This window comes from Arabidopsis lyrata (assembly GCF_000004255.2).
Source record: "Arabidopsis lyrata subsp. lyrata unplaced genomic scaffold ARALYscaffold_1, whole genome shotgun sequence".
NCBI classification, from domain to species: Eukaryota; Viridiplantae; Streptophyta; class Magnoliopsida; order Brassicales; family Brassicaceae; genus Arabidopsis; species Arabidopsis lyrata.
In genome coordinates this window covers 13,698,646-13,711,613 of record NW_003302555.1, presented here as the reverse complement: position 1 = coordinate 13,711,613, position 12,968 = coordinate 13,698,646, and the positions used below count along the sequence as shown (strand labels likewise).

Genomic DNA, 12,968 nt, shown 5'->3' with positions numbered 1-12,968 from the left:
TGATAACTGTTACATAGACGATTTTACAACTGACAATTCTTTCCGATCCTTACTAGATTCACGACAGACAACACTTCCTTCTTCGTGATTTTGATGAATACCCTTCAATGATCCACGACCTGGCGACACTTCCTTCTCTGTGTAGAATCCTGTCGAACGGCTATAATTGTACATTGCTGGAGATCTCTTGCACACTTGCCCCCATTAATCTGCAAATTTGTTAATAAATCGCAATATCTGGGACACAAACCCCAGACCTCTTGGTGTAGAAGCATTAATCAACCCTTGATCAACTAATGGCCAAGGGGGCTTCCACAAGTAAAGGATGTTAATTAACACGTTTTCATTTGAAAAAATAAGATATTTTTACAATAGATTTTTTTGAATATATACAAGTAGCATATAAGGAGTTTTTATTTTTTAAATTACAATCAAAAAGATTTTACAACAGAGTTAATCATTGAAAATCTGTATAGTTTTTTATTCAAAAAAAATACAAAGTGCAGTTGTTGAAAATAGTTAAAGGAGTACATTCTATTTTCAAAACATGTAGTTTAATTTGTAATATATAATGTTTAAATAATACCCTAAATTTCCTAAAAGAGTTTTATTCCTCATAAAACTTTTTTTTTTGTTGTCAAACATTCCTCATAGAACTCAAAGCTGTAAAATAGATATTCAACTTTTTAAAAATATGTTTATTTTGGAGTTCGACAATAGTTTCATCAACATGTTGAAACAGCGTTAAATTTCGCTAAGAAAAGCCTGATGTTGCAGCCAAAACTTGCAGTATAATCTATTCAAATTAAACAAAACAAAAAATAAGATGAACTCTATAAGTATAACCATCAGTAAACCAAAGAGAGTACTCTCATTCTTTTTTACTCAAATCACGGAAATTGAATATATATAGAGATAATTGGGTGTGAAGTATCAGATCTGAGTCTAATTAAATTTTCGGTTTTATCTTTTTGATCACATGACAATGATAATTTCAACCCCATTTTCTGCCTTCTTTACCCTCACTCGCCAGAATAGAGCAATCCAAACTTATCATCATTTATCTTCATTTTTGTCTCATATTTTCTCTCTCTCAAAACCTTTCTCTCAGTCTCGTCTTCCTCTCATCGAAAACTTGTTTTTGCTCCAACGAAGTACATGATTCCCATCGTTGTCACTATTAAGTCGCCGTCTCAAAGCGTCTTCCTCTCTAATTCGGTAAGCCGGAGCGTAGAATTTACATAAAGTTTTGTTTCCTGATTTCTTTTGTTTTTCTGATCTTACCATCCGTCGTTTCAATTGTTTCACTCTAATTTCGACTGGTGTTTTCCAATCTTAAACTCTATCTTTTCTGTTAGGCCTCTCCGGATCCACTTGAATCTCTACTTATTTTACTTAGATCTACATATAGATACTCATAATTTTCCGTGGATCTCCATTTTTAACTTGCATGTTGTCATCTCCCCTTCGTAGATCTAAATTTCTTGCAGGATGACTCCAACGGAGCTTCCTTCTTGTTTATTTGCCGAGAGAGAAGAACTTGCCGGTGATACGGAGCAGTTGGTGATAGAACTAAACCAGAATCCGACGATGAAGATGTGTTCCCTCTAATTTCTTTGAAATTAGATAAAGTGTGAGAATTAGATGTAGGAGATCAAGTATGTTAGACCTCTATGCGTTTATATAAATGTCCATTCAGTTTTTGTCAAGCGACATTTGTTTAGATATACAACTACATCCTTTTTTAATTTCTATAAATTGTTGTTATAGATAACTATATTTATAAATACATAAATACTTGGTTATGTACAACTATATATTCAATTAGTTTTACTTTGGTTGTTAACTATGTAGACGTGTATATATATATATATTAAAATGTGTATGTCTAAGCAGATCTTATGTTGGATATGCACAGATAAACCGCATAAAGATCAGTTTAACTTGACAAGCATTTAATACATATCAGTTCAATTGTACTTTTGTGTTAAAAGTCAAACCCGCTTCTCTCACGCGCAAGACCAAAAATGAAACTGGTTTTCTTGTAAATATTTTGAAATCTATACCCAATTGTATGTTTTATTTGACCATTGTTCCCTACAAAAAGCCACTAATATCTATTACCTAATTTACTACCCCAATAATACATTTGCACAAATTCACTCATATATATATATATATATATATATATATATATATTTAGCTATAAGTTAAAGCTTTACTTCTTTTGTTTTATCTTTAAATTGATGAAAAAACAACTTTCAAGGATTCTTCTTTGCTTTCACGACATAGAACCTTGGATACCACTCAACTATAACTGCTACTGCTAGTTACTTGTTATTTTACCTTTTTCACGCCATTTTTTAAAAAAGTTATAGCTATTTTCTAAATTGGTGACCAAAATACTCTCGATATACAGTATATGGATTTTGAACAAAAAATAATAAAAATACAGTATATGGAAAACTCAAACTGGAAAATTAAAAATAAAATTTTACAACAAACAATCGGTGGTTTTTTCTTTCTTAAATTGTGTTAGATCCCCGTGAATTTAGGGCTAATCTCCGACAAGGAAACTCACGAGAATTATTTATACCAAATTCAGACAAAAGCACAAGAGTCGAGAGACATTGTTCTTAGCCAACGTGGAATAAAAATATACTATGTTTTGACGTTTTGTCGAATGTAGTGGCAATTGAAGTAACATAAAACGGAGTCGTTTCGTGTTGTTTGGATTCTCGTATAAAGCCTTCCTTCACGGGAAGGTCTTGTAAGTTGTTGTACCTCTTTAAGAATTAAGCCTAAGACAAAAACTTCAACAAGAAAAATGGCTGCACACAAAACCAGTGAGTTTCCACCGTTGATTTCAATGATGATCGTGTTCATCGTCCTAGAATCAACAAGTATCAATGCAAGAGAATTACGACCCTCCGATCACGGTCTTGAGTATTACTACGAACCAGGCGAGTCATCGGAAATGACGTCATTCTTCGGACCACCTTCTTCAAATGAGCTTACCTCGTCGTCATCACCGTCTAGCTCGATATTACCGAGTGCGGTGAAATCTCCAATGAAGAAGATGTCGTCATCAAAAGATCAGGATGATGATCACGTGATGAATCACGTGCTGGTTGTGGGCAGCTTGGTGTGTGGAGTCTCCGGCGTAGCTTTGATGGTCGCTTCTGCTCTCATTTATTTTCTTGGATACCCGAAAACACAAAATTCCTCTGTTAATTGTGATCACATTCATAACAACGTCAATAATACCAAGTAAAATCGTGTTGTTTTTTTTTATTATTATTTGGTTTTGTCTATAACTTGCTGAATCGATTCAAAAAATAAAGATGTTATCATCTGATTTAGAAAACAGATACTAATCTTTTGGTTGGTTATTGATTATGTTTGGACCAGTTTGGTGTGTAACGTATGTTCGGTTCAGAAAACAAGTTTGAATAGGTTCGGTTTGGAAACATTTTGTCACTTTGGTTTGGTTTTTATGCTTAATCTATATATAATAGCAATCTAATAAATACCATTTACACATCTGAACGGTTGCGTCTTTTTATCGCAACCTTTCGTTTAAATCGGTTATTTTTTTACGGTTATTTTGGTTGCGTCTTTTTATCGCAATTTTCGTTTTAATCGGTTATTTTTTTACGGTTATGTCGTTTCCAATAAATACCATTTGCACATCTGAACGGTTGCGTCTTTTCATCTAAACTTTCTGTTAAAATATTGACGGTTATCTTTTCGGTTGTTTTTATCGCAACTTTTTGTTAAAATATTGACGGTTATTTTTTTTGTTGAAGGTTATTTTTCGGTTGTGTCTTTTTATCGTAACTTTCCGTTAAATATTGACGGTTACTTTTTCGTTTGTGTCTTTTTATCGCAACTTTCTGTTAAAATATTGACGGTTATTTTTTCTCGGTTGTGTCTTTTTATCGTAACTTTCCGTTACAATATTGACGGTTATTTTTCTCGGTTGTGTCTTTTTATCGCAACTTTCCGCTAAAATATTGACGGTATTTTTTTTCGATTGTGTCTTTTTATCGTAACTTTCCGTTAAAATATTGGCGGTTACTTTTTTTTGTTTGTGTCTTTTTATCGCAACTTTCCGTTAAAATATTGACGGTTATTTTTTCTCGGTTGTGTCTTTTTATCACAACTTTCCGTTAAAATATTGGCGGTTATTTTTCTCGGTTATATCTTTTTATCGTAACTTTCCGTTAAAATATTGACAGTTATTTTTTCGGTTTTGTCTTTTTATCATAACTTTCCGTTAAAATATTGGAGGTTACTTTTTTCGTTTGTGTCTTTTTATCGCAATTTTCTGTTAAAATATTGACGGTTATTTTTACTCGGTTGTGTCTTTTTATCACAACTTTCCGTTAAAATATTGACGGTTATTTTTACTCGGTTGTGTCTTTTTATCACAACTTTCCGTTAAAATATTGACGGTTATTTTTTCGGTCGTGTGTTTTTATCGCAACTCTTCGTTAAAATATTGATGATTACTTTTTTGTTGACGGTTATTCTTTCGGTTGTGTATTTTTTATCGCAACTTTCCGTTAAAATATTGACGGTTACTTTTTATGTTTGTGTTTTTTTATCGCAATTTCCCGTTAAAATATTGACGGTTATTTTTTTTCGGTTGTGTCTTTTTTATCGCAACTCTTCGTTAAAATAATTACGGTTACTTTTTTTTTTACGGTTATTTTTTTGGTTGTCTTTTTATCGTAACTTTCCGTTAAAATATTGATGGTTGCTTTTTTGGTTGTGTCTTTCTATCGCAACATTCTGTTAAAATATTGACTGTTATTTTTTTACGGTTGTGTCTTTTAATCGCAACTTTCCGTTAAAATATTGACGGTTACTTTTTACGTGTGTGTCTTTTTATCGCAACTTTCTGTTAAAATATTGACGGTTATTTTTTCTCGGTTGTATCTTTTTGATTGCAACTCTTCGTTTAAATAATTACGATTACGTTTTTCGGTGACGGTTATTTTTTCGGTTGTGTCTTTTTATCATCACTTTTCGATAAATATTGATGGTTACATTTTTCGGTTGTATCTTTCTATCGCAACTTTCCGTTCAAATATTGACCGTTATTTTTTTTCGGTTGTGTTTTTTTTATCGCACTTTCCGGTTAAATATTGACGGTTATTTTTTCTCGGTCGTATAATTTTATCGCAACACTTCGTTAAAATATTGACGGTTACCTTTTTCGTTGATGGTTATTTTTTTGGTTGGGTGTTTTTATCGCAACTTTCCGTTAAAATATTGACGGTAACTTTTTTCGTTTGTGTCTTTTTATCGCAACTTTCTGTTAAAATATTGACTGTTATTTTTTCTAAGTTGTGTTTTTTGTCGCATATTTTCGTTATAATATTGACGGTTATTTTTTTAGAGAGTTCTATTTGTTCAATTTATAGTCATATTTTTTTTTTTAGTTTACGGTTGTGTCTTTATAGTTGCATCTATTCATTTAAAGTTACGTCTCTTCACTATATTTCATTGCATTTTTTCATCACAACTTTTTGTATGAATAGTTGTATATTTAAATGTTCGTGACTTTTGAACTCTATATATTTGTCCTTCTTCCTAAGTAGTTCCAAAATTTTTGTTCTTTAACATAGATTATTTATTTCATGATGAATCCAAAAAAAAATCTGTAAATGGTTCCAAATTATTTATTCTCTAAACTATTTCTAAACATACATCATTTGAATATTAAAAAAATTCTTCTCATTTTGATTTAACCAAAGGTTTTTGGAATGATTATATAAATAGAGAAGTTTTAATCAACTTTAAAGATAGAATTCTAATGAAGATACCAATAATTGTTTTCTTAGAATTGGACGGATTATACAGTAAAAAATTATATTTAACTATTTTATATGGTAACAATGATGCTTTCTATCTTAATGCAATATATATGGATTATATACAACGAAATATTGATGCTGAGTTAGAACTATTACAAAGTCCGAATATGAGAAGACATCCTCATGTGACGCTTGTGATTGGGCGCTTTAAATATAGTAAGCATCAAATAAATCGTTTGAAATGGTATAGTAATCAATAAATCATCTCCATTTTTAGTAAAAAACAATGATTCCAATTCGTCACATGAATATTCAAGGAAGAAGTTTTTTTACTCAGTTAATTTATCAATACAAATAGAAATTTATGAGATCTTGTAAATGTTTATTTGTTTGTTATAGATGTAATTTACGTCATCAAATTTTATATTTTCTCTAATATATATAATAGAATAAATATTAATTTTATATTTAAAGAACAGTGGACAAACAAAAAACATCAATTTTCGGGCGAAGTTCTTAGTCACCCACAAGTCGTGCTGAGTACCGACTCCTTCCGAATTTTTGGGTTTTGACCCGCTACAATTTCTCATCTCAACATTATAACTCTTCGTTATGTATTTGTCACTTATAAATAATTTTACATTCATAAAAATTGTTTGAGTCTGAAGTTTTTTTTGTAGACACTACTCCTCCTAATTGGGCAACCAAACTAGGAGTTACTTATTAATTAATGTCTGGTTGACAAAAAAAAAAAATTGTTTCAAAAGTGTTTTTAATCATAATTCTTATTTTTTACATTTTTATTCATAAGTTGTTATAACTTTAAGACATAGTTAATTTTATGTAATAATTCAAATTTTTGAATATATTATCATAATAATTTAATACATAAACATAATCAATTATATTTGTTTAAAATGAGTTCCCCGCGACATTGCGAGGGTTCATAACCTAGTTATTAATAAGAGTGACGATAACAATTAATTAATTTAAAAGCTTAACTATAAGAAAAATTAATTAAGAAGAGACAGAGAGCGTCAGTTGGAGGAGTCCAAAAGAGAGGAGAAACGAGAAGCTTGGCCTTTGACGAGTATCAAAGGATCGTCTTGCTTACTGTATTTATAAACCCTAGTTCTTCCTCCAATCCATTATATTGATTGCTCTAATCAGATTCCGACGGAAACTAACTGATCCTCTCTCCGATCGATAACAATGTCTCACTCTGCTGTTTCTCAGGTCAGATCCTCGCACTTGTTCCTTACTTTTTAGTCAACGATTGTTTCTATGTCGGATTTTTTTGTTTGTTTAGGGATTTGATTTGGGTTTTATGTGTTCCCTTGTCTGTTTTCGGAGAAAACGAGGGAAAGTTTTTGAATTTATTTTATCATCTTTGATCTGTGTTTAGGCTTTTTTTTTTTTAACTCGATTAACGATTTTGGAGTAGTGATCCTGTATTTGAGTTAAATTCGTTTCATTTCTTATCAGAAGAGAGTTTTTTTTTTATCTGATGGGTTTTGAATTTTCTATTCAGGCTGGTGCTGTCTCAGTTTCAATTGGAAACGAACGTTCTCTTAGAAGATCTGTCTTCAAGGTGATGCATCTAATCACTCATATATAACATAAAGATTCAAGATTTAGCTGTGTTTTTAAATAGAACCTTTGATTCAGATTGTTTCTTCATCATGTCTATTTCACATTCCTTGAGATTGTGTTTGTTTGAGTTTGATCTTAAACCATCGCTTGCTTTGTGTTGTACCCTATTTTTCATTCTGCAGCAGAACAATAGCATAAGCTTCAAGGGCAAGTCTTGGTCATCTTCCTTGGCACTGAACCAGAAGACAACAGGCATAAGAGATGCAAAACGGTACACCAACACGACAATATGCATGTCGGTTCAACAGACAAGTAGTTCCAAGGTTACTGTCTCTCCTATAGACTTGGAAGACGCTAAGGATCCTCCTTTGAACTTGTACAAACCCAAGGATTCTTATACCGCTAAGATTGTCTCCGTGGAGCGAGTGGTTGGCCCAAAAGCCCCTGGAGAAACTTGTCATATCGTAATCGATCATGACGGTAACCTTCCTTACTGGGAAGGGCAGAGTTACGGTGTGATTCCTCCCGTAAGTCATGTCCCTTGTACTTTTATATGGTTTCATTGTCTTCAAATTGTTGCCATCATTCTTCTATTAATGAACTGGATTCTGTGCGTGTAGGGTGAGAACCCGAAGAAACCGGGAGCTCCACACAATGTGCGCCTTTACTCGATTGCATCAACAAGGTATGGAGATTTCTTTGATGGTAAAACAGCGAGTTTGTGTGTACGTAGAGCTGTTTATTATGATCCCGAGACTGGAAAAGAAGATCCTTCAAAGAACGGAGTCTGCAGCAACTTCCTATGTGATTCAAAGCCCGGAGACAAGATTCAAATCACCGGTATGTAAACTAAATGACCCAACATACTATATCACATACTTAAAGACCCTGTGGACTAAGTGTTTTTTTGACTTAATATACATTTTGAAACCAGGTCCATCTGGGAAGGTAATGCTTTTACCCGAGTCTGATCCAAACGCGACGCATATAATGATAGCCACGGGAACAGGAGTGGCTCCTTACAGAGGCTACCTACGTCGAATGTTCATGGAAAACGTCCCAAACAAGACATTTAGCGGCTTAGCTTGGCTCTTCTTAGGTGTGGCCAACACCGATAGCCTTCTCTATGACGATGAGTTTACAAAGTACTTAAAAGACCATCCAGAGAACTTTAGGTTCGACAAGGCATTGAGCAGAGAGGAGAAGAACAAGAAAGGTGGAAAGATGTATGTGCAAGACAAGATTGAAGAATATAGTGATGAGATCTTCAAGCTATTGGATAATGGAGCTCATATTTACTTCTGTGGGCTCAAAGGAATGATGCCTGGGATTCAGGATACACTTAAGAGAGTTGCAGAGGAGAGAGGTGAGAGCTGGGACTTGAAGCTTTCTCAGCTTAGGAAGAACAAGCAGTGGCACGTTGAAGTCTATTAAGCTCTTTATTTGTTTTTGCTGTTTTTGATTTTTGATTTAAGAATCGTAATAAATTGAATTGATGTTGTTCTACTTTTCGAACATGATAATATCTGAAATTTGTTGGTCTGAGTAGAGAGATTCTTTGGAATATTCTCAGAGAATAATCAATGGATCATTTACGTAATGACATGAGACATCAAGAAAACGACGAAAGGTATTAAAAAGTTGAGTATAATCTTATCTTTCATGTGCTACACAATAAACCCAACAAAAGGTTATAGAATATTACATATCTATTCGAATCGGTATGAGTCACAGCCTAAAGTCATTTTTTATGAAATTTAGAGAGTTTATATAATAATAAGATAATAATATCATCGGTTTAATTATCAAAACGTAAGGATTTTCAATTTCTGGCTTTAGTTTCGGTTATGTAGCTGAACAATTCGAATTAGTGTAGTGTAAACCGAGTCTGTATCAAACCAAACCGAGATTAGTTTCTTGTCTCTAGAATTCGAACCAGTTCGCTTTCGATGACTCGCAACAGAAATACCAATAAGTATCGGGCAACGGGTAGAGGTTAGGTCCCCGTGGACTTAATCAGTTAAGTGAGCTGCTTCGGTCAGAAAATAATAGATCTGCCCGTAATCTGCTACGTGCAATCTAAAACGCCTCTCTAATTCTCCACTTGTACGATCCATATTGCGTCCGCATCAATTGTTACAAATCCTGCCGTTTCTTTACTTGCTGAAGACCAAAAACGTCATGATGTTTTAGACTGATGGAGAAGGACGCTCTGAAGTTTGGGGATATAAAAAGTACGGAATAACTTGAGGAACAGAGGAAGGGGAAGAAAACGACACTCTCTCGTTCTCTCTCTCTCTCTCTCTCTCTGTTCTTCATTTTCTTCTCTTCTTCAAGAATAGGCTCTAATCGTCATTGAAAATTGCAGAGAGGTCAATTCAAGATAGAAATGTTATTTTGGTTCTGAAATTCTGAACTTTTGACTTGTTTTGCTTTGCTGTTTTAGAATTATAGGTTTATGGTTTATCAGCTTTTGTTGTTAATTATGAATTTGTGGGTTGTGATTATGTTCTGATTTGGTTCCGTGATTTTTCTAAGTAGCTTGACTTGTTTAGTTTAAATATGAGGTTAATGATTTGTGGGGATTTGATAATTCTGGTTCTTGAATTTATTTAATGGGTTTTTTCAAGAATCATGTACTGACTCTGTTCTTTGGAACTTTTCAGAATTCTGCTTCGGACATTAAGCTCATGAGTCATGACTTCTTCAATCCATGAGCTTTCTGGTTTTTGCTCTCTCTCTTCCTTGTTTATATATTTGTCTTATTTCAAGATGGTTCTGCTTTCAGAAGCTTTGTTGAAACATAGATTTTAACCTAAGCTTGTTCTATAGTTCATGTTGTTTTCCTATTACTGATTCGTGGTGGTGCTCTCTTGTTAAGTTTGGTGTGTTCTTGTCCAGATAACGTTGGAAGTCATGAGAAGCAAGAACAGATAGATTCTCATTTCCAACCACCAATTCCTCCTGGAAGAAATTATGAATCAATTGCTACAAGTTTAGTCTACTCGGAACCGGTTCCTCACCCGGGGAGTACACATTCCATGGTAGAAAACATCTCTCAACTACCAAAAACCAAACTTCATTTCTTGAAACTCGCTGTAAAAAGAAATGTTTTATCACACATCTCTTGATTATTATTACTAATGAGTTTCGTCGATTGTTAAAATCCAAATCTTTGATTGCCTTGCCTTTGAAGCTAATTCGAGTTTGCTAATTGGTTTTACTATATGTTTTGTTTCATTTCTTGCAACTCTCTTACTCTCTGTAAAAAAGAAATGTTTTTTTATTACACCTCTCCTGGTTATTGCTAATGCTTATTGCATCGTTGTAGTGTAATTAACCTTAGACCTTCTAGTTGATAATTTGTAGGTTTAACTACTTCTTGGCACCATTAATATCACCTTTCTGCATTTTCAGACGATATAGAAGTAACAAAACTTTGTTTTCTTTTGTGTGTGTGTATGTATTCTTAAAACTGAAGGCACCTGGACAATATCCATATCCAGATCCTTACTACAGAAGCATCTTTGCACCGCCTCCACAACCGTATACCGGGGTATGGTGTATTATTCAGTTCACTACGACAATGCTTCTGATCGTCTATATGTTAACAGCTTATTACAAATTATTTCAGGTACATCTACAGTTGATGGGAATACAGCAACAAGGTGTTCCTTTACCATCTGATGCAGTCGAGGAACCTGTTTTTGTTAACGCAAAGCAATACCACGGTATACTAAGGCGAAGGCAATCTAGAGCAAGACTTGAGTCTCAAAATAAAGTCATCAAGTCACGTAAGGTAAAAACACTTTATACAATCGCGTTTTTGTTATGATATCTTACTTCATTTGGGTAATTCTTGAGAGTGTATGTTGCAGCCATATTTGCATGAATCTCGGCATTTGCATGCGATAAGACGACCAAGAGGATGTGGCGGTCGGTTTCTAAATGCCAAGAAGGACGACGAGCATCACGAAGACAGTACTCATGAAGAAAATTCCAACCTCAGCTCTGATAAATCCGCCATGGCTGCTTCTAGTGGTACATCTTGAGAAGGTCATCCAAGTAGCTTTGTTGTATTTTGGCTCTGTTTGGTCTCAGATCATCTATGTCTTTAGTCTATGATATATACAAATCTTTGTAGAAAGGTATAGATAGGTTCTTCGGAGCAATTAGGTAAACGTGAAGTGGGTTTTAGACTTGTGATTATTAAATAAACCCCACTGAGGAAGAAAGGAAATAAATAAATGTCATAAAGTTTAGTTAAATAGTACAATGCTACTTATATTGTTTTGTTGTAAGAAATTTTGGTAATAAAACGAAAAATGGAAGAATCCACAAACAATGACACCAAGTTTGTGCAATTTTTAGATATTTTTTTATAATTTTTGAAAAGCAAAACATCAAAGAACACTAGGATTGAAATCAGGCCCGGCCCGTGGCAGAAGCTCATGAAGCTAGGGTTTTAGGACATCACATGTCATAAAGAAATTTAGGGGCATCATTTACAAAGTTGTTCATTAGGTCTAGTGGTTAAGCTTGGTTTCTCTCTACTAATGAGTCAGAGTTCAAAACCCAAAATATGCATTTTTTTAAAACGATTTTTTTCCTTTTCAGTCGGGCATCAATTATCTGGCTTGATTTAGGCAGCCCATACATTCGGGCCGGCACTGATTGAAATAATCACTAATCAGGGATGGAGAAGAATTATGATGTTGAAGAAAAAACAATGTTGACTTTAAAGATCAACATCGTCCCAAAAGGTTTGACATTAGTCTTTTTTGTAGGTGAAAAAAATCCGATTTCTTCTTTTACAGATTTTTTTCCTTATCAGTAAAATCATCCAAAAACATTTTTAACAAATTATGAATGTGTACTTTTCTGTTTGTGTTTATGATAATTAATAATAAGTTATGATGTTCTATTTAGCTTTAAACACACTAAAGATCATGTCTAGTAGTACTATCTTTTTAGTTCTTGATACATGTCGTGAGTTTTATTAAGAGAACCGTGGTTTGTAGTTTCCACTTCCAAGAAACAAAACACACATAAAAAGGTAAGAGACACTCACAAACACGTCAAATAATCTCAATCGAGCTATTAATGAAAATGAAAGAATAATCAACTCAAATATTGTAAAAAGCTCTCTATATGTTGCTTTTTAGTGGCGCGAGATATACTCTCGTACGTAAAGTATGCTAATTATTTAATTAGCGTGTTGTTCTTTATTAACAGAAAGGAAGAATTTTATTTAAGAAAGAGCTTTAGTAACACGATTTCTATGTTTATTATTTTTGATTAAGATAACAATTACTGATTAAGTAGTGTAAATTTGAAATACAAATTAAAATGCAAAAGACAGGGTAAAGTGGGTATATCTGCGAAACTGCCATGTAGAAAATCGAAGCGCATGCACAAAGTAAGAACTCATGATGAGACTTCACATGACCTTCTACTTCCCTTTATTATTTACACTTTTTTTTTTTCATATGAAAATTTGTTTTGGAGTTTTCTCGCCCAATATATCAAGAGTTTCATTTTTCTTAGTAA

The 12,968-nt window shown here is 33.4% G+C and overlaps 3 protein-coding genes and 1 long non-coding RNA gene across 7 annotated transcripts; all 4 read left to right on the top strand.

The window, feature by feature from the left end:
* Positions 1-735: 735 nt before the first annotated feature.
* LOC9329692 lies at positions 736-1,797 on the top strand. The gene is made up of 2 exons (XR_002329590.1): positions 736-1,218; positions 1,474-1,797. It is a non-coding gene; the product is annotated as an uncharacterized LOC9329692 (long non-coding RNA).
* A 969-nt stretch (positions 1,798-2,766) lies between these two features.
* On the top strand, positions 2,767-3,350 carry LOC9329691. The gene has a single exon (XM_021013692.1). The coding sequence runs from the start codon at positions 2,828-2,830 to the stop codon at positions 3,272-3,274; it is 447 nt and encodes a 148-aa protein (XP_020869351.1). The 5' UTR covers positions 2,767-2,827; the 3' UTR covers positions 3,275-3,350.
* Positions 3,351-6,837: 3,487 nt separating this feature from the next.
* Positions 6,838-9,018, top strand: LOC9329690 (ferredoxin--NADP reductase, root isozyme 2, chloroplastic). Of its 2 annotated transcripts, none has more exons than XM_002893583.2 (5): positions 6,838-7,061; positions 7,357-7,416; positions 7,604-7,945; positions 8,039-8,258; positions 8,353-9,018. In XM_002893583.2, the coding sequence occupies exons 1-5, from the start codon at positions 7,038-7,040 to the stop codon at positions 8,850-8,852; spliced, it is 1,146 nt and encodes a 381-aa protein (XP_002893629.2). In that variant the 5' UTR covers positions 6,838-7,037; the 3' UTR covers positions 8,853-9,018. The 2 variants fall into 2 exon arrangements, with proteins under 2 accessions (XP_002893629.2, XP_020867053.1); XM_021011394.1 differs by having other exon boundaries at positions 6,839-7,061; positions 7,601-7,945.
* A 559-nt stretch (positions 9,019-9,577) lies between these two features.
* Positions 9,578-11,763, top strand: LOC9329689 (nuclear transcription factor Y subunit A-7). Of its 3 annotated transcripts, none has more exons than XM_021011395.1 (6): positions 9,578-9,790; positions 10,085-10,143; positions 10,320-10,462; positions 10,900-10,974; positions 11,053-11,217; positions 11,297-11,763. In XM_021011395.1, the coding sequence occupies exons 2-6, from the start codon at positions 10,116-10,118 to the stop codon at positions 11,468-11,470; spliced, it is 585 nt and encodes a 194-aa protein (XP_020867054.1). In that variant the 5' UTR covers positions 9,578-9,790; positions 10,085-10,115; the 3' UTR covers positions 11,471-11,763. The 3 variants fall into 3 exon arrangements, with proteins under 3 accessions (XP_020867054.1, XP_020867055.1, XP_020867056.1); XM_021011396.1 differs by having other exon boundaries at positions 9,674-9,818; XM_021011397.1 differs by lacking the exon at positions 9,578-9,790 and having other exon boundaries at positions 9,825-10,143.
* Positions 11,764-12,968: the final 1,205 nt, after the last annotated feature.

Excerpts from the sequence above, each read along its gene's own strand:
- LOC9329689 (XM_021011395.1), top strand. The coding sequence starts at position 10,116 with ATGACTTCTTCAATCCATGAGCTTTCTG. Across the intron at positions 10,144-10,319 it reads TTCAATCCATGAGCTTTCTG|ATAACGTTGGAAGTCATGAG; the intron begins GTTTTTGCTCTC and ends GTTCTTGTCCAG. Across the intron at positions 11,218-11,296 it reads AAGTCATCAAGTCACGTAAG|CCATATTTGCATGAATCTCG; the intron begins GTAAAAACACTT and ends TGTATGTTGCAG.
- LOC9329690 (XM_021011394.1), top strand. The coding sequence starts at position 7,038 with ATGTCTCACTCTGCTGTTTCTCAG. Across the intron at positions 7,062-7,356 it reads CTCACTCTGCTGTTTCTCAG|GCTGGTGCTGTCTCAGTTTC; the intron begins GTCAGATCCTCG and ends TTTTCTATTCAG. Across the intron at positions 7,946-8,038 it reads GTTACGGTGTGATTCCTCCC|GGTGAGAACCCGAAGAAACC; the intron begins GTAAGTCATGTC and ends CTGTGCGTGTAG.
- LOC9329691 (XM_021013692.1), top strand. The coding sequence starts at position 2,828 with ATGGCTGCACACAAAACCAGTGAGTTTCCACCGTTGATTTCAATGATG.